This window comes from Festucalex cinctus, chromosome 5, assembly GCF_051991245.1.
Source record: "Festucalex cinctus isolate MCC-2025b chromosome 5, RoL_Fcin_1.0, whole genome shotgun sequence".
Taxonomy (NCBI): Eukaryota; Metazoa; Chordata; class Actinopteri; order Syngnathiformes; family Syngnathidae; genus Festucalex; species Festucalex cinctus.
Window position 1 is genome coordinate 10,767,097 of NC_135415.1, and position 20,158 is coordinate 10,787,254.

General features: G+C 36.5%; 1 protein-coding gene across 4 annotated transcripts in view; it reads left to right on the forward strand.

Moving 5' to 3' along the window:
• nos1 (nitric oxide synthase 1 (neuronal)) overlaps positions 1–20,158 on the forward strand; it is a 72,337-nt gene that overhangs the window by 11,731 nt on the left and 40,448 nt on the right. For 3 of the 4 annotated variants that reach the window (XM_077521103.1, XM_077521104.1, XM_077521105.1), the window contains exons 3-4: positions 12,427–12,529; positions 17,330–17,467. In XM_077521103.1, coding sequence (XP_077377229.1) covers positions 12,427–12,529; positions 17,330–17,467 — 241 coding nt within the window. Of the gene's footprint in view, positions 1–8,613; positions 8,705–12,426; positions 12,530–17,329; positions 17,468–20,158 lie in introns of those variants that run through there. The other variant, XM_077521106.1, reaches the window with a different exon arrangement.

A 20,158-nucleotide genomic window follows, 5' to 3' on the forward strand; every position in this document is an offset into this window, starting at 1 on the left:
TTATGCCTTAGCCAGTGCTAGCGCTTGTGCAGTTTTTTCAAAACTAGACATCATAAAAAGATCGCAGAAAGGAGACACTGATGAACATTTGGGCTTCAGTCGAACAGCACCACCAGGCGGAAGATTTCCGCAAGCGTTCTATTTTTTTCCGGACGCCGCATGCGAATTTTCAGTTGAAGAAATGACATGAGCCGGACAGGAAGTTGGGCGTCTCACATCAAGCTAAATCCGGTATATTTCAAAATAAAACCATTTGCAAACTGTTTTTTGGGGGGAGGGAAGCTAGCCAACTTCATAGCATGACATGTGTTGGGCATTTAAGAAAAAAAAATGAGCTCAGAATAAATTAAACATGACAAAATAACACTATTTAAACACAAAACATACTTACCCATGGTAGAAGTCCCAGAAATAATGTCCAAAAAGCATATGGATGTGATAACAGGCAAGCATGGCTATTGTTTACAAATAGGAGTCTCTCCAGTCTATACACGGTTGTTATCGCATGATCTCAACTCTCCAGCGTGAACCCCTGTGATCTTGTGGACAATTCCGGACATGCAACGCACGCGGTGTGATTTGCAGTTTGTGCGGAAGCTGTATGGAAAAGAACCGCGTCCTTTCCGTAGTCGGTGTGAGTTGGGCGTTAGCGAAACTGGTTCCATCACCGAGACGTTGCGGGATGTGTGGCGAAAGGAGGTGATGAATTTGCAAAACACTCGGATTGATGTGTGAATTTGTTGATGCAAATTTCAGAATTTTGATGAGAGAATTTGAGGAAGGTGCTCAATATTTAAACGGAGGAGTGGCTGTAACTAGAGCTGTCGAAATTCATCGACAAGTTAAGCAAACTATTTTAATAATCGTTTGGAGCCTTTTTTTAAAAATTTAACATTTCCAAATCCTCCGATTTCAGCATATCAATCGTAATCTTTCGCTGAATTCTGTCGTCCTTCATGAAAGAAGATTGATTATCTTCTGTGTTGAATCAAAACAAGACATCTGGAAACTTTGGAAAATAATGACCAAACTGCTAACATAGTACATCAATTCCCCCCGCCACCTTGTTTTTGTTTTTTGTTTTTAAATCAATGCACAGATATGAAGTACAAAGTAAACACCAATAATAAACCATCAGGGGAAAAAAATGCTTTTGTAATACAATTTAATACGAAATTTAAATAAATGATTAATCGATTCTAGAAATATTCAACAGTGACAAAACTCAGAACAGTAACCATTTTCACTTGGGATCGTGCAAATCGGTCATGAGATGTGGAAAAATATCTGCAGCGATTTGTGAAAAATGTGAATTGTGAATTTTGGGTACGTGGAAAAATATATTCCCAACATCCTGACTGAGCTGAACCAAATCTACTGCCAACGGGATCCGTTGTTACGACGGCGATTCTGTACATTAGTGAGGCGGACCCCCTCACGATGCCCGATTTGGTGTGTCGAGGTCTTTTAGTTTGAAGGAGTGACAGCATCCAACACCCTTGATATTTCTTAGGCAAACATAAATTCTACAATTATTGTTGAATTGCTTGAATTATGTAATGAAACTTTCAAGTTCTCACGAAATGTCACCAGATTGAACGGAAACATTCTTTAGAGATGAGTGTGGCTAAGCTTGGGCGTGTTTCGGGACTTTTTTTAACATCTTGTGCGAAACTAAAAGTATCCCGCAGAGTTCTTTTTGTTTTGTTTTTCCATGTTATTGTTAGTGATGAATGAACGTTATTCTACGACTGCCACTGCTTCCTGGTAGTTGGTGACGCAACCGCATGCCATTAAGTGGCTAAAAAGCGAGACAAGCGGTGGGAAAAGTCGACTAACAACAATCACGTCACCTTTTGTCCATTTTAATGATAATGATGATGATTATGTCAGCGCCGCGGCCAACGCATTTCAGTGCACTCGCTCCGGTGAGCCATTTGAAATCAAATGGAGACAATCAGTTCGTCCATCTCCACCCTAATCAATATCTCATTTTTGAACCGTCCGCGCGTGTCGGCTTCTCATCCGGAAATACCCTTTAAGATGATTTATGGAGAACGGTGAGGCGGAGCTTTAGCTAGCTTGCTTAATGGGGTGCTCAGACGCCATTTTGAAACGCATTTTCCAATCCCTGGGATCGATCTGGGAAAACATGCTGACATTTAGCCGAGTGCGCTAATGGGAATCGTTCAATCACGTCTCGGCGAGCGCACGGGTGCGACGTGGTCAGAGTGCTTTCCTAAACGGGGAGCTACTTTGAGCTGAACGGTTGAAATGTATCAACTTGACAAGACGCGTTTCTAACGTTTGCTTCCTCTCAAAGATGGCGCCAGGCGGCTTCCTGCATTTTTTTTGTTTGTTTGTTGTCGCCGTGTTCTCACAAAAGATTTTTTTTTTTATTTGCTTCTATGAAAAGTTTTTGTATGTTGTTCATTAGAGGGGTGTGAATTGCCTAGTATCACGATTTATAGGTCCCGATTTGATTTGATACCGATTAATGCTGATATGAATCTCTATGAAAGTTTTTGACCTGGATTTAAAAGCATTTAAAGGTGGCAGGTGCCAGGCTCCCTCTAAAGGGCGTCCTGACTCTAAAGTGGCACCGCCTCCGTTTTCCACGTTAAAGACAATAATAACATTAATTATCTTTACTTTCAAATAATTCGGCGCCTTTTCCTCATGTAAGCCACACCGCATTAATAAGCGTCACTGTGGTAAAGTGACGCCCTGCCGCCCACACTGTGTGGGGAAAAATGAAGTGGCACTCTGTGGCGCCGCCCAACTCCACATTTGATAAAGTTCTGAAAAATAAAAAAAAACTCATGTGTTTATCCGAGTCCTGATGGGGAGACGACATCCAATTCCGATCCAGTCGGCAACCACGTGATTTGGCCCGATTTCCAATCACGTGATCACGGTATCCCTAAATTATAGTGACAATATCCATTTAATCCCAGTCAATTCATATCGTATAGGGCTACACGATATTGGAAAATCATGCCATAGAGTTGCTGAATATAGCGATATCGATTCGGAGAGAATTGCCTAGTACCTGACGATTCGATTTGTAACACGATTCATAGGTCACGATTCGATTCGATTCGATTCCGATTAATCCTGATACGAATCTGTAAAGTCGATTATTGTGATTGTTTTTTTTAACTCAAATTTAGAAAATACTCATCAGTAAACTTTTACATATACACTAGCAATTTTATCCGTATCACGATTCAATTTGATACAGATTAATACTGATACAAATCTGCAAGTAAATTATTGCGATTTATTTATTTATTTTTTAAACTCAAATTTAGAAAATACTCATCAGTAAACTTGTACATATGCACTGGAGATTCGATCCGTATCACAATTTATAGGTCACGATTCAATTTGATACAGATACAAATCTGTAAGTCGATTTTTGTTTTGTTTTTTAACTCAAATTTAGAAAATACTCATCAGTAAACTTGTACATATACACTAGCGATTTGATCCGTATCACGATTCGATTTGATGCCTATTAATACCGATACAAATCGGTAAGTCGATCGTGTTTTTTTTAACTCAAATTTAAAAAATACTAATCAGTAAACATGTACATGTACACTGGCAATTCGATCTGTATGTTTTGTTGAATATTTTTACATTAAAACTGGATGTTTAAAAATCGATTCGGCCGCCTATTGAATCGATTCGAGAATTTTGTGCTGTAATATCACAATATATTGCCGAATCGATTTTTTTAAGCACCCCTAATATCAATATTGTTGCAATATTTAACGTGTACCTAACGAAATTACATTTTTATTATGAATGAAATAATAATAAAAAAAAAATAATTATGCACCAAAATAAGCAAACTCACTATATTCTTAGTTAATTAATTTTAATTAGCTCTTGATAATCAACTATCGGATGGCGGTGCACATTTTAGTTAGCGGCAAATTGGTCAAATTCAGATAGAAACACAAAAATTCCGTATGAAACTAATTGCACGTTTTTGCAATATTTCATGGGCCAATACTACGATATCGATATTTTCCGATATATTGTGCAACCCGATATCATACATGAGCTCTCGAGGTTGATTTGAAATCTCGCATTGATTTCGGTTTTGCTGCAGGAGGAAGGTCGGTCGTTTGAGAATTGTCTTCTACTTTACGACACAATTTATGTAATTTTATTTATTTATTTTTTAATCTTGCATTTGATCGAGATGTTGCGCACCGTTTCCTGGATCGTTCGCCACCTCCAGAGAGACGATTGCTCGCTCTGGGCATGTGTAACATGATTGCGCACAACAGGCACGGCCACATTCTTTCCAAGGAATGGAACACTTCCTTATCACAGCCCAATCATATTCAAAACAAAAATATTCAGCATGTGCCTCCGCCATTTGTTTATTTGTAGTCAAGGAGGGCCGATAAAGTGATAAGTGGCCGATATTTGGAGCCCATATTCATTTCCAATAAAAGGGAAGTATTAAGTTAAATGCAGACTGAAAGACATAAATGGCTTCCTTATTGTTTTGACAGGAAAGTTTCCCAAAGTGTTAACCTCCAAGTGCTCAGCATATATGCTCAAAAGGGACCATAGAAAATTTAAGAAAAAAATATAGTAAAATGAGAAAATTATTACTTCAAATAAGAAAAATTATCTGCCACAACAGAACAAGAAAAATTGACTTAAATTTACTTGTAAGATTTAGAAAAATAAGGAAATAATACTATTCCCATATCAACCACAGCGGGATTGAAAATAGTATTTTTATACAAAAAAAACAAGTTATATTGACTTTTTCCAAGCTGTAATGAATAGAACTATTTTCTTCAAATACATATGTATTTTTATTTTATTTTTTTTTTACTCTTGGATAACTTTGCCTGAATGTCAAGCAGGGAAGTAAGAGGTCACATTTTTTATTGTCTTTGGTGCTTTATAAATAAAGTTGAGTAGACCCAGGCCAGGATTGAACCCACAACCTCCAAGTCTGAAGGTAGGCACTCTACCACTAGACCACCCAATTTGGATAGCAGAATGTTGGAAAGATGAAAAATAAGCTTAGTAAATATAACGAGAACCATACTTGTCATTTTTCCATTTATCTTCTTATTTCTTTTTGTACAAGTTTACTGGTGAGTATTTTCTAAATTTGAGTTAAAAACAAACAAACAATCGACTTACAGATTCGTATTGGTATTAATCGGTATCAAATCGAATCTGTAAGTCAAAATTATTTTTTTTTAACTCAAATTTAGAAAATACTCATCAGTAAACTTGTACATATACACTGGCGATTCGATCCGTTTCACGATTCGTAGATCATGATTCGATTTGATACCGACAGGGCCGCCGCACCCTATACGCAGAGTACGCATAGTGCTTGGGCCCCATCGTCCGTGTGGGGCCCCATTTGCCTGTGGGCACGACCCCGTCGTTTTTCTGGCGGTATCTCATGAAGTAAATGAAGACGTTGTGCAAGATAAGTACTCAAAAACAGTTAACACAACAATCCTGTTGAAACATTAGGACAATATAGTGGAGCAACATGTGGAAAGCATGCACAGAAATAAAGCTTAGGGCACCCAAAGGGGTAGCGGCGGCACTGGATACCGATATGAATCTGTAAGTTGATTGTTTTTTTGTTTTTGTTTTTTTTACTCAAATTTAGAAAATACTCATCAGTAAACTTGTTCATGTACACTAAGATTTGTATGAAATGTGTTCAATTGAACCTGCAACACTGTATTTAACAAGCAGGTTGCAATCTGTTTCATGTTTGAACAGCATTAAAATAAAAATATTTAGGCTTAATGTTCCAATTATGTTCAGTGAGATATTGAATAAAATCTTTGGACTTTTTTTTTTTTTTTTTTTTTTGAAGGATGTGTACTCATACATGCTGAGCTCTGTAAGTAAAGTGTTAAACTCAGATTTTTTATGTATTTTTTTTGTTTCAATATGAAGCCAAATGTGCAGAGTTCCCAGGTTCACTGAAGCTAACTCGGTTTTCAATTGATCAGCAAATTCGCTAAAAAAAAAAAGACGAACATCAGTGGCGTTAATTGGCGAGAATCTCTTGAAGCGACATTCCCCGTTTTGTCAAAATGACAACAAAAACAAATGATACGAAAGTGGCAACAGGAAGTGGCCCGCCATCGAAGCTTCTGACTCACAGAAGGTTGCGACAGAGAAACTGGAATCGTAACAGAAAGGCAGACTGCTGGACTCCTTGGAAACGTTTACGCCCACGCACATGCACACCAAAACATTCACAACATCCGTTTGTTGTGGAAAATGAAACATCCGTGACACGCTTGCTGTGAAGATGGACCAACTGATTTCTTTCCTGAGCACGTGTTGACTTTTTTACCTCGGGGACGGACGCACGCACGCTACGGCGGCCGCCGTCACCCTTGAGCCGAACATGCTCGCTAGCAATCATAGCGCGGTGGTTTTCTTTCTCGTTGAGCTTGCCTCATGCAACCAAATTTGAGCTTTACTTCTTTCTCACATCCAATTCTTCCAATTGGGGTTAATGAACCCCCAAAACCAAAGAAATGTTCCAAAATTTAGGGATGTAAGGATATCCAAACATTACGATATGATCACCGTATGAAGGTCACAATCCGATAATTATATTGTGGGGAGGTTGATGAAAAAAGGTCACAGTATTGTAAAAAAAAAAAAAAAAAAAAAGAGCTCAGACAAAAAAAAACACAATATTTTGCTTTTGTACATTACAGCAATGCATATAAACAATGTACAATCTCTAACACTTAATGTAAAACTAATGAAAAAACTAAAACAAAAATTCAAAAAAACGATTTTAATAAAATGAAATAAAAATGAAAATATAAAAAAATAAATATATAAATAAAATAACCGAAAACTGAAACTACATCTAATTATAGCAAAAATGTCCTGCGTTTAAGTCGACTTATTTATTTTGATATGATACCGGAATAAGGAGGTTTTAAAGTGTGTCACACAGAAGTGATGTCATCTCACAGCAGCCAATAGAAAAAGCACCAAAAGATGACATCACTCCCATGGCGTTATTTAAATATTGCGCACAAGTAATACTCTTAAAAAAAAAACAATAAAAAAAAACAACTAATACTGAAACTAAACTAAAACAAAGCATTTTTTTAAGATAACTAAAACTAATAAAAACCAACAGAACCACCCTGAAAACTAATAAAAAATAACGCAATTTAAAAACCAAAACTCAAAACAAAGTCAAAACTAACTAACATGAATAAAATAAAATATGAAATCATTCATATTCGACTTATTTTATAATGTACATATTATATTTTTTCTATGATAATGATTAAGATAATTCTATATTTTCATAAGTGCTCCATAAATTAAAAAAAAAAAAAAGTTGAGTTGGTTTAAAAAATAAAAGGTAAACATTGCTATCAATGATTGTGATTCACTTTATTTAAAATAGTAGTTGATTAATTTGATAATCGATTACTTGCCGATTAATCGATGAATTTTAACAAACTAGACTAAGTGCAATTTCTGGAGAAATTGTGTGGGAATGCTGAAAGCTGAATGCTAATAGGTGAATGCTAAGATCTGAAGCATGTGGAATGCCTATGAAGTAAATTGAGAGATAAATTATGAAATTATGACCTCCTGGTTACTGGACAATGCACTTTACTATGCCACCGAGCAGTATCAGACACCTGGTAATGACGGTAAGTTATATATACGGAAGTAGGCGTGGAAAGTGATACTTAGAAAAAGTTCAATGTCTGTCCCATTGAAAATGAATGAGGAAAAGTTTATTTTAAACGTTAAATCGTACAAATACTTTAAGTAATGTGGAATCAGACGATACATACCCCGGGAGGCGTCAATTTTTGAAGCAAGAATCGGAAGTATTATGTGGGAGTTGTTACATGGCAAAAAAGTGTGGAGAATAAAAATCACAATAACGTATGTGGGAATGCTTCAACATTCCCACAATGACACAATTTGTCAAATTTCGCCTGGAAAGAACAAAGTTGACATGAAAGTGGTCATGCCTTTTTACAGCACCAGAGCTTGTTGATATCAAAAGGCAAATCACGGTTCAGCAAAATGCCGTTTTGTTTTTTTTTTCCTTATAATTGGGCGGCTCATAAAATTATTTATGACGCTTGTTTAATTTCACACTTTGATGGCCGACTCCACAGCTGCTCGCCGCTTTTTTGTTTACAAGCAATTAATAATTCAACTTTCCATTATCCGTCCCAGACGAGTATCCTGAGCATGCCGCTGGCCCAGAATGCAAAGCGGCGAACGTCTGGACGAGGCGTCGTCGTGCGACATTCTTGGCTTTTTCGCACGGCCAGCTGTTATTTGCACTCCGATACGGTTCGCGGGCGTGAGGGGAAAAAAAGAGCAAGCTAGTGAAGAAACCAGTTTTGGGACTCGGCCCTTGAAGGGTCACGCCACACCCGGGAGATTATCCGCACATTCGCCAAACCATTCAAAGTCTGCAAGCCAGCGCGTCCATCCGCTCTCTTGTCGTCGTGCGCGTATTAGGCCACGCCTCCTTTGGCCTCCCTGGGCACGGTACTTAAGACGGGCACGCGTAGACAACAGCGAGACCTTCTCGTCTTTCTTGGCGCGGCCGTCACGTCTGGCAGTAAATTTTGTTGTCGCTTTGCCAAGCCTGCAGTCGGAGTTCATCAGTTTTGGCACGGTAAGCGATGAGCCGTGCGATTTTAATGCTTGTTAAACGAGAATTTCCAGCAGACGTTGAGGGTGAGGAGGATCCATCGGTGCCGAGGATCAAGATCCATTATCTTTTCCCGCTAGTGTAATCTTTTTACAAGTGCTATAAACAAAAATAATCATCATCCTCATGGTCGATTCAGCGATGTGATTTTTTTTTAATCTAAACTAAAACAAAGCATTTTTTTAAATAACTAAAACTAATACAAACAGAACCACCCTGAAAACTAATTAAAACTAACTAAATTCATAAAAGAAAAGTAATTAAAATGAAAAATTCCAAAACTATAATTACTATAAAATTAATATAAATAAATAAGGACGTTTGAAAGTGTGTCACACAGAAGTGATGTCATCTAGCAACGGCCAATAGAAAAGTCCCATGGTATTTTTTTTAAATATTGCACACATTGAAAATAAATACATAAATAAATCAAACTAATACTGAAACTAACTCAAACTAAACTAAAACGAAGCATTTTTTAAAATAATTAAAACTAATACAAACTAACAGAACCACCCTGAAAACTAAGTAAATTTATAAAAGAAAACTAACTAAAATGAAAAATTCCCAAACTATAATAACTATATAATTAATATAAATAAATAAGGACGTTTGAAAGTGTGTCACAAAGAAGTGATGTCATCTAGCAACGGCCAATAGAAAAGTCCCATGGTATTTTTTTGAAATATTGCACACATTTAAAAAAAACAAAAACAAAAGAAAACTAAAACTAATACTGAAACTAACTCAAACTAAACTAAAACGAAGCATTTTTTAAAATAATTAAAACTAATACAAACTAACAGACCACCCTGAAAACTAAGTACATTTATAAAAGAAAACTAATTAAAATGAAAAATTCCAAAACTATAATAATTATATAATTAATATAAATAAATAAGGACGTTTGAAAGTGTGTCACAAAGAAGTGATGTCATCTAGCAACAGCCAATTGAAAAGTCGCATGTTTGGTTTTTTTTAATTGTGCACAATACACATTTTTTTTCAAACTAAAACAATTACTGAATCGAACAAAAAGTAAATGAAAAGCATTTATTAAATAACTAAAACTAATAACTAAATAAATAAATACATAACTCAAACTAAATAAATTTAAAATACAAAACTTAAAACGAACCCAAATCTAACTAAAATGGAAAAATTCCAAAACTAATAACCCTGCTCGGGACAAACTAAATCAAAACCAACACGTCTCCTGTGACTTTGCCAAAATGATCGCTGAAAGATATTTTGCCTGCCTGTTGCCAACACTGCAGGTGAGATGTTGCACAATCTGCTCTTTGGATTTTATTTATTTATTTTTTTTTCTGGGAATGGTTGGGTGTCGGGAGGTTCCAACACATAAGGTACATCACGAGCACCTTCTTGGAGCTTGTCACTCCAATCGTCGTCGTCGTTTGCCGATATTGCCAGGATACACCAAGTAGCTCTTGGTGGGGATCATCTGAATGGGAATAAAACAAACAAACAAACATAAGTTTTCTTAAATTGTGTGTTCTGACTGCCAAGTAAGCCCTCCGTCATGTCTATATAAGGTGTGGTATTTGTATGTAATTCTTTCAAAGTCAAACAGGGTGAGGTGTGGCGCCTCCAGCGCTCGCCACGTTTTGCCAATATGTGAGAAGCTGCGTTAATTATGTTGATGGCCCCAGGGAATTTGGACACCGCATGTTGCTGAAGCACCTAATATGTATTGAGACCAAGACAACAACAAAAACGCTAATGGCAACCTGGAAAACCGCATCAGATGTCTCTGTTGGTAAACGAAGCCGTGGCGGCATGGACAACCTCAAACGATAAAGTGTCTCTTTTGGCTCTATCGTGTTCACTTTTGGCCATTTGACAGCTATGAAAAGTATACGCTTTTTTAAAATTATGTATTAACGTATTAACTGGCAGCCATTTCCCCCGTTCGCTCTTTTACTGGCTTTGGACTGATTTTGCAAGGGCCACACAATATTGTGTTCTATTGCTATAAAAACGTGGAACCTGCCATAAGAAAGATTATAGTCTCTTCTTTCATCAGGGAAAAAAAAAAATTTCTATCGTTTTTCAGTAATTAGCATTAGAATATAGCTAAGTTTCATCATTATTTACATGGCCCTGGTTGAGTTCTTATACTCTGCTGCCACCTGCTGGCCGTTTTTGTAGGAGGATGCAGTCCAGAGGCAGCATCAAAGCCTTCTGTATGTACTAGCATAAAAAACGTATAAATACGTCTTTGGCACACCTAAAATATGCATGGAAGATGCCATTTGGAGTCGAATAGACGCCCTCTGCTGGTCATAGAGAAGTAGTGCATTTTGATTGACGGCGTGAAGGAAGTAAAAAGATTTGCACTGCCGCCGAATTGTCCTCAGCGGATGACGTGCGCGGCTGCTATTTAGGGACAGGGCGTCTATTATTAAAAAAGTGATTTGCCAACTGACTGTCAGCATGATACAGCAAAATCGTCAGCTCTACAAGGCAAGGTTATTTTAGTGAACGAAAAAACAAACTAACATTGAAAAACTATTTCCTTAACAAAATAAAATAAAAAGGAAAATGCTTTTTTTTAAAAAACATGAACTAACTGAAACTACATTTTATGTTTACAAAACTAAAACTAACTCTAACTACAGCAAAAATGTCTGTTTTAGGCTTTGGCAATTAATTTAATGCATGAGCCTTAGGGGATGATTTTAAATATGATTTGAAGTAGATTTATTTTGACAATAACCGGAATAATGACATTTGAAAGTGTGTCACACGGAAGTGATGTCATCTCGCAACAGCCAATAGAAAAGCACCTTCAGATCATGTCGCTCCCATGCTGTTTTTTCAAGGGACACTTGAACAATTTTCAGCAGTGAATATTTAAGATTTTGTCCAGAATGAATTTGATAACTTCATTATTTTTTTTTATGTACAATTAATACCTTTAAAAAGTTTTTTTTTTAACTTGCTCTTGACTGATGATGACATCACCTGTGCTAACGACCAATCATGGCTCAGTTTGCTGACCAAACCCAGAAAACAGGTGAGCCATGATTGGTTGTTACCTACTTCCTCAGCACAGGTGATGGCATCATCAGTCGACAGCAAGTAGAAAAAAAAAAAAACTTTTTAAAGGCATTAATTGAACATGAAAAATAATGAAGTTAACATGTTAATTATCAAAAAAATATTAACGTTTTACTGCCTAAAATTGTTCAATGAGTCAAGTATCCCTTTATATATTGCGCACAAGTAATACACATTAAAAAAAACTAAAACTAATACTGAATCAAACTAAAACTAAGCATTTATCAAATAACTAAATCTAATAAAAGCTAACAAAACCACCCTGAAAACTAACTAAAACTAACTAAAATAAAATAAAAAACTCAAAACAAAATAAAATCAAATTACAATAAAAAATTGCAAAACTATAATAACCCCGCTACAAGGTTTCACTAGGCTATCATTTTCGCCACCATGAGAAGACGCCCCCCCTAAAAAAAGTCTCATGAAGCCATGCCTGAAGAATTGCGCAAGTCAGTCAAGTCATTAGCATCGGGACCAAACGAAAAAAATTCAGACCCTGAAACCTGTTTTGATGGAGCAACGTGAAATTTGTTGGCAATGGACACCCGCAAAAAAAAAAGAAAAAAAGAAAAAAAAAAGTGACTTTTCCCTTGTTGCAGGGACCTCGGCGTGGGAAACGGAACTTGGCCCCAGCTTTCATCTGAAAACAACAGGAGACGGGACAACATGCCGGTGGTGCTGCACAACATGGAGGCTGAACAGGTACAAAAAGAAAATCGACTAAGTGCAATTTCTGGAAAAAATTGCGTGGGAATGCTGAAAGCTGAATGCTAAGTTTCGAATGCATGTGGAATGCTTATGAAGTAAATTGAGAGATAAATTATGAAATAAGCTAGTTGAAATTTGAACAATGTAAATTGGAATTATTCTGTTGGAGTTGTTACGTGACAAAGAAGTGAGGAGAATAAAAATCACAATAACATATGTGGGAATGTTCCAGCATTTGCAAGAGGATCTCAGCTTTGCAAAGCAGCGCAATGACTGCCAGACACCAGTAGATGGCAGCCTTGCGTGGCGTCGACTTGACTATCAAACGTTGCATTTGAAATTGTCGGAATTTCAGCCTCTCAGGAGTATTTTTTGTCCAATTTTCTGTTGTTCTCCGAGAAAAGAGGTTGATGATAACGTTGTTAATTCGATTTTTTTTTGCCAATTTTCTGGCACAATACAATAACTGAATGCTAATCAATTTGTTTGTGCACTTTCTGCACTGGCAATGGTTTTGTCATAAACAAATGCAAATAAAAACATAATGTCAGATTCATTCGTCCTAGTTAAAGTATTCCGACAAAACGTCGAGTCTCTTCTATTAGTACGGTGGCCCTGAAGTGCAAAAACACAAAAAACACAAAATAATCAACTGCAAATCAAAAAACACAAACTGAAATAAAAAATAAACAACACACACAAAAACAAAACCACACAGCTAATCAAAAATCACACCAACAAAAAAGGTCATCACAAACACAAATTGGAAAACACACAAAAAAAACAACAAAAAAAACAAAAAGGTAATGGCAAACAACAAAAAAACCAAACACACAAACAAAAAAAAACCCAAAAAGTAATCCCAAACACAAATCAAAAAACACAAAAACCGTAACAAAACAACAAAAAGGTTACCGCCAACACAAAACGACTTACCGCAACATTTTCCTAACGGAAGTTGTTTTTGTTTTGTTGTTGTTGTTTTTTATTATTAAGATTTTTTTGCCATTACATTATTGTTTTTTTTTCTCTTTTTGTGTTTGTGTTTTCTGATTTGTGTTTGGGATTACCTTTTCGTTTGTGGGATTTTTGATTTGCTGTGGTATTGTGTTTTTGTGTTTTTTGATTTTGTTAGTTTTTTTGTTTTTGTGTTTTGCACTTCAGGGCAAAAAACAAAACAAAACAGAAAAATACCAAAAAAGTAATCCCAAACAAAAATAAAAAAAACACAAACACAAAAACCGAAACAAAACAACAAAAAGGTTACCGCAAAAGTAAAACAAATTACCTTTTCCTTTGTTTGTGTTTTCTGATTTGTGTTTTTGATTACCTTTTCGAGTTTGGTATTTGTTGATTTTGCTGTTGTGTGTGTGTGTGTGTGTGTTTAGTGGTGTTTTTTCAATGTGCAGTTGTCAGTTTTTTGTGTTTGCGTTTTCCACTTCAGGGCCACCGTACAGTAGAGCTCAGTGCTGCCACCCAGTTTCTTGTGGGCCAACGTGTAACTACACTTGCTTGAACATTTTCATCCTCATTTGTGTTTTGATAGGAAGTCAGCTGGCGCATTTTCTGCGTCCTCTGGGGAAAGAAAAGGGAAAATAAAACATTGGCTCTCCATCCAATCATCTTATCACCTCGACCCCCCCCCCCCCCGCATCCTACATTCAGATCCTTCCGTTGCCGCCGCGGCGACGTTAAATCCGGATTACGCGATGGTGTCCTAATCTGCATGTGCTCCGTTTTGATCCTGGAAATACTTCCCACGGGGCAAAATGGAGGACGCCCCCCACTCCGAGACCCCCCCCCAGATGCTGCTAATTTGGGGGTGGAGGCTTGTGTAGCGTACCGAGAAGTCATACAGGAAATAATTAATTATATATTTTTTATATTTGAATTAAAAAAAAAAAAATTATTTAAATTATATATGTAAATATTTCAGTTTTTTGTAAAAATATTTTAATTTATAATTTCCAATAAAAAAGGTGAATTTTCAATTAAAGTTAATATTTTGCTAATAAAGTTTATTTAATTCAGTAAATAATTCTATTTTATTTAAACAAAAAAATCATTACAATTTCCTCCGTTTATTTGGATTACATTATTTTATTTGCTTTTAGAATACATTTGTAAAATGTATTCTTTGGTGAAACAATTATTTTTCATTCATTATTCTCTTCATTGAGTGATCTAAAAATAAAGAGAGGGACAAAAATAGAATTGTCATTCATATTTAACTTATTTTGGAATATACATATATTTTTTTCTATGATAATGAAATCGCTCCATAAATTTAGTTGAGTTGGTTTAAAAAATAAAATTTAAACATTGCTATCAATGATTGGATTCACTTTATTTATTTATTTATTTATCTATTATTATTATTATTATTTTAAAAAGGTAAAATTGAATAAAAAACTTACCATGAGAAAATTACATTTTAGGTAATTCAATTTGACGGTGATTAATTTAAAAATAATTTAAATAAATAATGGGCAAATAAAAATATTTTAAAATGTTTTTGTTTGTTTTTTTCAAAAATAACTTTCAAATTTCGGAGTCAAATACAGTTTATGTAATTCAATTTGACAGTTATTAATTTTAAAAATAATTTAAATCAATAATAAGTAATTAAAAAAAATTTTTAAAGTGTTTTTTTTCAAAACAGCTTTGAAATTTGGGAGTCAGAATCAAGTGCGTTCTGTGTGGAATCGTGTATGCATGTGCGGCGTTGGTTGACATAACGCAGCAGGAAGTTGCATCACACGTCAGCGTTTTTAATTTGATCAAGTCTGACGACGCGGTGGGAAACATGTTCATCATCCCAGGCTTCCATATCCTCGCACTCCACTGCGGGATTAGCCATGCATGCACCGCCAAGCCGCCCTCCTGCATAATGTATCATTTTCATAATGCTCTGTGGGATGCAGTCGCAGATGGATTGCTCGCTGACGTCCATTAAAAGTGCATGCCGAGTTATCGGTCGCCGTGCGTGGGTGGGTGGGAGGCGCTGCATTATTTATTCATTTATTTTTTATTTTTTTGGGCGGTATAACCCTTCCCCAAAAAGTTTCACTTGTTGATGCGTGAAGAACAAGCGGCGCATAAATAATAAAATATTTCCATATTTGTCCTTGTCACTTGTCACGTTGTCATTTTTATTTGACAATAAAATAAATTGGTAGGGCCTGCTCGATTATGGGGGAAAAAAAACGATAATCACGATTATTTGTGGCAATAATTGGAATCCCGCTTATTCAATTATTTATTTGTCTATGCACTAATTATGCAAGTTCCCTTTGGATGAAACAAAATTTATTAAATTAAATTATTTTAAAATGTAGTAAAGGTGCAAATGTATAAATTTAAACGTCTCAAATTAGTATTAATAATCTTTTTTGACAATAAAATAAAATGTATTGCTTGGTAGGGCTGCTCGATGGGGGGGTAATCACGCTTATTTTTTGGCAGTAATTGAAATCCCAATTATTCAAATGATTATTTATTTTTTGGTACAAAACGAGAAAATGTTTAAACGTAAAAAAATAAAATAAAAAATATTAAGAAAAATTAAATTATTTGAAACACTAATTATTCAAGTTCCTTTTGGATGAAACAAAATTGATTACATGTATTTTAAAATGTAGTAAAGTTGCAAATGTATAAATTTAAACAACTCAAAGTAGTATTAATTAGAATTAATAATCCATCCATCCATCCATTTTCTTGACCGCTTATTCCTCACAAGGGTCACGGGGGGGTGCTGGATCCTATCTCAGCTGGCTCTGGGCAGTAGGCGGGGGACACCCTGGACTGGTTGTCAGCCAATCGCAGTAGAATTAATCTTTTTTGTTTTTGTTTTTTGTTTTTGGTGGTATAACCCATCCCCAAAAAGTTTCACTTGTTGATGCGTGATGAACAAGCACCACATAAATAAAATATTTTCATATTTGTCATTTGTCACGTTGTCATTTATATTTGACAATAAAATAAAATGCATTGCTTGATATAAGACATAAAAAAAATAATATATATAAAAAAAATAATAATCACAATTATTTTGGCAATAATTGAAATCATTATTTTTTGGTGCAAGAAAATGTTTAAATGTAAATAAATAAATAAATCAATATTAAGACAAATAAAATTATTTGAAACACTAATTACGCAAGTGCCTTTTGGATGAAACAAAATTTATTAAATTTATTTTAAAATGTAGTAAAGGTGAAAATGTATGTATAAATTTAAACAACTCAAAAATGAGTATTAAATATTATTTTTTTTTTACAATTATGCTGATTTTGTAATTGTGGAGTGTAATAATTGAAATTGTAATTGAATTTCGATTAATTGCACAGCCCTGATTGCTTGGTGGGCTCGTATGCAAATACGGTAGCATGCATATGTATGTAATTTGCAATATGAAATGATTTTCCAAGCAGCAAGTGGTGAGGTTTTTGCGGACATTGACTTGCTGTGGCAGGACTAACTTTTGCGTTATTGATTCCGCCGATCTTAAACGGCGCAGCCTGCAATCAATCAATAGCCATCTGAAAGGTTAGCGGCCGATCGTGTTCATCAATGCAAACAAGAAGTCGATGTCGCAAAAGTCTCCCCATCGTGCACTTCATCATCAGCTAGAGTCGGGCGCCGCCGTCAATCCATTTCATCGACGCAGTGTCCTCGCTGATGTGAACCAATTACACTTCCCCAAACATGCTTGCATTTTTTTTTTTCAAAGCGGACTTGTGGGCTTGTGTTTGTCACGAGCATGAAATGATGGCAGATGTGTTCTTTCAGCCCCCCGCCCCGGGCAAGACGTCACCCAGCAAGACGCTACAGAACGGAAGCCCCTCCAAGTGCCCCCGCTTCCTCAAGATCAAGAACTGGGAGAGCGGAAGCGTCTTGAACGACACGCTCCACCACAACGCCAGCAAGGTGAGACCAGACCAGCGACCACAAAACCTCCGTTTGGATTCTTACCTGCAAGATAGAAAACCCATCACTCATTTGACATCGGCGCAACCTACATATACAAATGTTCTCTCTCTCTCTCTTGTTCTCTCTCTAGAGGGAGGGATGAAGACTGAGAGAGTGAGTGAGAGAGAAATGGAGAGATTGGAGAGAGCTAGATGAAGGAGAGAGATGGAGAGAGAGCTAGATGGAGAGATGGAGAGATAGATATAGAGATGAAGAGAGAGAGAGAGAGAGAGGGGGGGGGGGAGATGGAGAGCGAGAGATGGAGAGATTGAGAGCGAGAGATGGAGAGATAGCGGGAGAGAGGGCGAGATGGAGAGAGATAGACAGAGAGAAAGAGTTGGAGAGATAGAAATGGAGAGGGGGTGAGGGGGAGAGATGGACAGAGAGCTGGAGAGAGATGGAAAGAGAGAGAGATGGAGACAGAGATGGACAGAGAGATGGAGAGAGAGAGATAGAGAGATGGAAATAGAGATGGAGATATATATATATATATATATATATATATATATATATATATAGAGAGAGAGAGAGAGAGAGAGAGAGAGAGAGAGAGAGAGAGAGAGAGAGAGAGAGAGAGAGAGATATGGACGGACAGATAGAGTGAGAGAGAAAGACCTGGTGAGATAGAGATAGATGAGAGAGAGATGGAGAGAGAGATACAGAGATGAAGAGAGATCTAGATGGAGAGATAGAGATTGAGAGAAAAATATGGAGAGAGAGATAGCGGGAGAGATAGGGAGAGGGCGAGATGGAGAGATAGAGATGGACAGAGAGAAAGAGATGGAGAGAGATGGCGAGAGAGAGAGAGAGACAGAGAGAGAGTATCACATGTCTAACTAGTGTTGGGGCGTGTGTCTGTATTTGAGGCGGGTCTCAAGCAGTCCAATGGCGAGGGCCAATAAACCATGCGCTCGCTCGGCCCGATGACGGAATGCGACAGGCGGGCCAAAAACATCCGCTCGGCGTCGCAAAGGCGTCGGAATGCAAATCTGTTTTGAGTCCTGTTGACACTCGTCAAGCAAACTTAATAAGAGAGAAAAAAAAAAAAGTATTGAACAGACAAAGGCGCATTTGAGCGCTGTCCTCCAAAAGCGGCTGCACGGCGACCGGCTCCACTATTGACAGTTGTCGGCAGTTACCAGGCAACCAGGAAGTTGCCACGCGATTGGATAACGCCGCCCGGCCGGCTCTCGATAAGCAGGCAAGTGGCGAGCGGTCTGTTTTTTATTAGCATAGCGCATTTGATACGCATCCGCCTCCAAAAAAGGGTCAGGGCCTCAATGCCCCCAATTTGCTTTTATTTTTAACATCCCTTTTCTCATCTGTTTTTTTTTTTTTTTTTCCCCCGCCGTCACCTCTCACACTCGCCTCGTTCGCCCCGCTCTAATCTTTCGCCTTTTAATGCCGTATATCCTCTTATTTTTAGCTGTGTGCTCTCACTTTTTTTTTTCCCCCCATTTACACTTTTAACTTGGTGGCGCTTTCTACACGTCAGCTGCAATCCAACCACTTCTTCATTACCGGCAAATACTTCATCCGGTATGTTTTTCCACGGTTTGGCGTCGAGGAAAGCTTGTCTGTGAAATTCCAGTTTGTGAACCGACTGTAGTGATAAACTACGGAGCCCCTAAGGTGACATGGTAGAGGAAAAAAAAAAAATCAAAGATTGCGTTCCCTCGCAATCTCGCAATCTTTGCGAGGGAACGCAAAGTTGTTTTTTTCGCCTACCATGTCACCTTAGCTGTGCCGTAAACACTTCCGGGTCATCTTCCATGTGAACAAAAGCGACGAGGACGGAACGTTGTAAACATGAAACAAAACAGTGGGAAAGCTTTCCCAAAGCGACGAGGATATATGTATGTATATATATATATATATATATATATATATATATATATATATATATATATATATATATATATATATATATATATATATATATTCTCGAATCGATTCAATAAAAAAAAAATCGAAGAGCTCAGAATTGTTCATTCGGTAGTCTTACCGATTCAATGTCTTATCATCATTGCCTTTTTTTTTTTTTTTTTGTGTGTGTGTGAATCGATTTTTAAACTTCCATTTTTAATGGAAAAATATTCAACAAAACGAGCATGGAAGAATGTTATATGAACGGAACATTAAGCCTTAATATTTTATTTTAATGCTGTTCAAACATGAAACAGATTACAACCTCTATAAGACTGAAATTTCAGATAAATAAATAATACATTTTCTTATAAATCTTACACTCTACAAGCTTACTGATTAGTATTTTCTAAATTTGAATGAAAAAAAATCGCAACAATCGACTTATAAATTCGTATCGGGATTAATCGGTATCGAATCGAATCGTGACCTGTGAATCGTGATACGAATCGAATCGTCAGGTACTAGGCAATTCACACCCCTAATATATATATATATATATATATATATATATATATATATATATATATATATATATATATATATATATATATATATATATATATATATATACATGAAGCATAAAGTTGACATTTGTGGTGATATTAGTAGCCACGTAGACGGCTCATTCATTCTGCGATGACATGACATCATCATTAGGGGAGGGGAAAAAAAAAAAAAAAAAAGAGAGAGAGGTCTCCGTGAAGCCTGGTTCACACATAA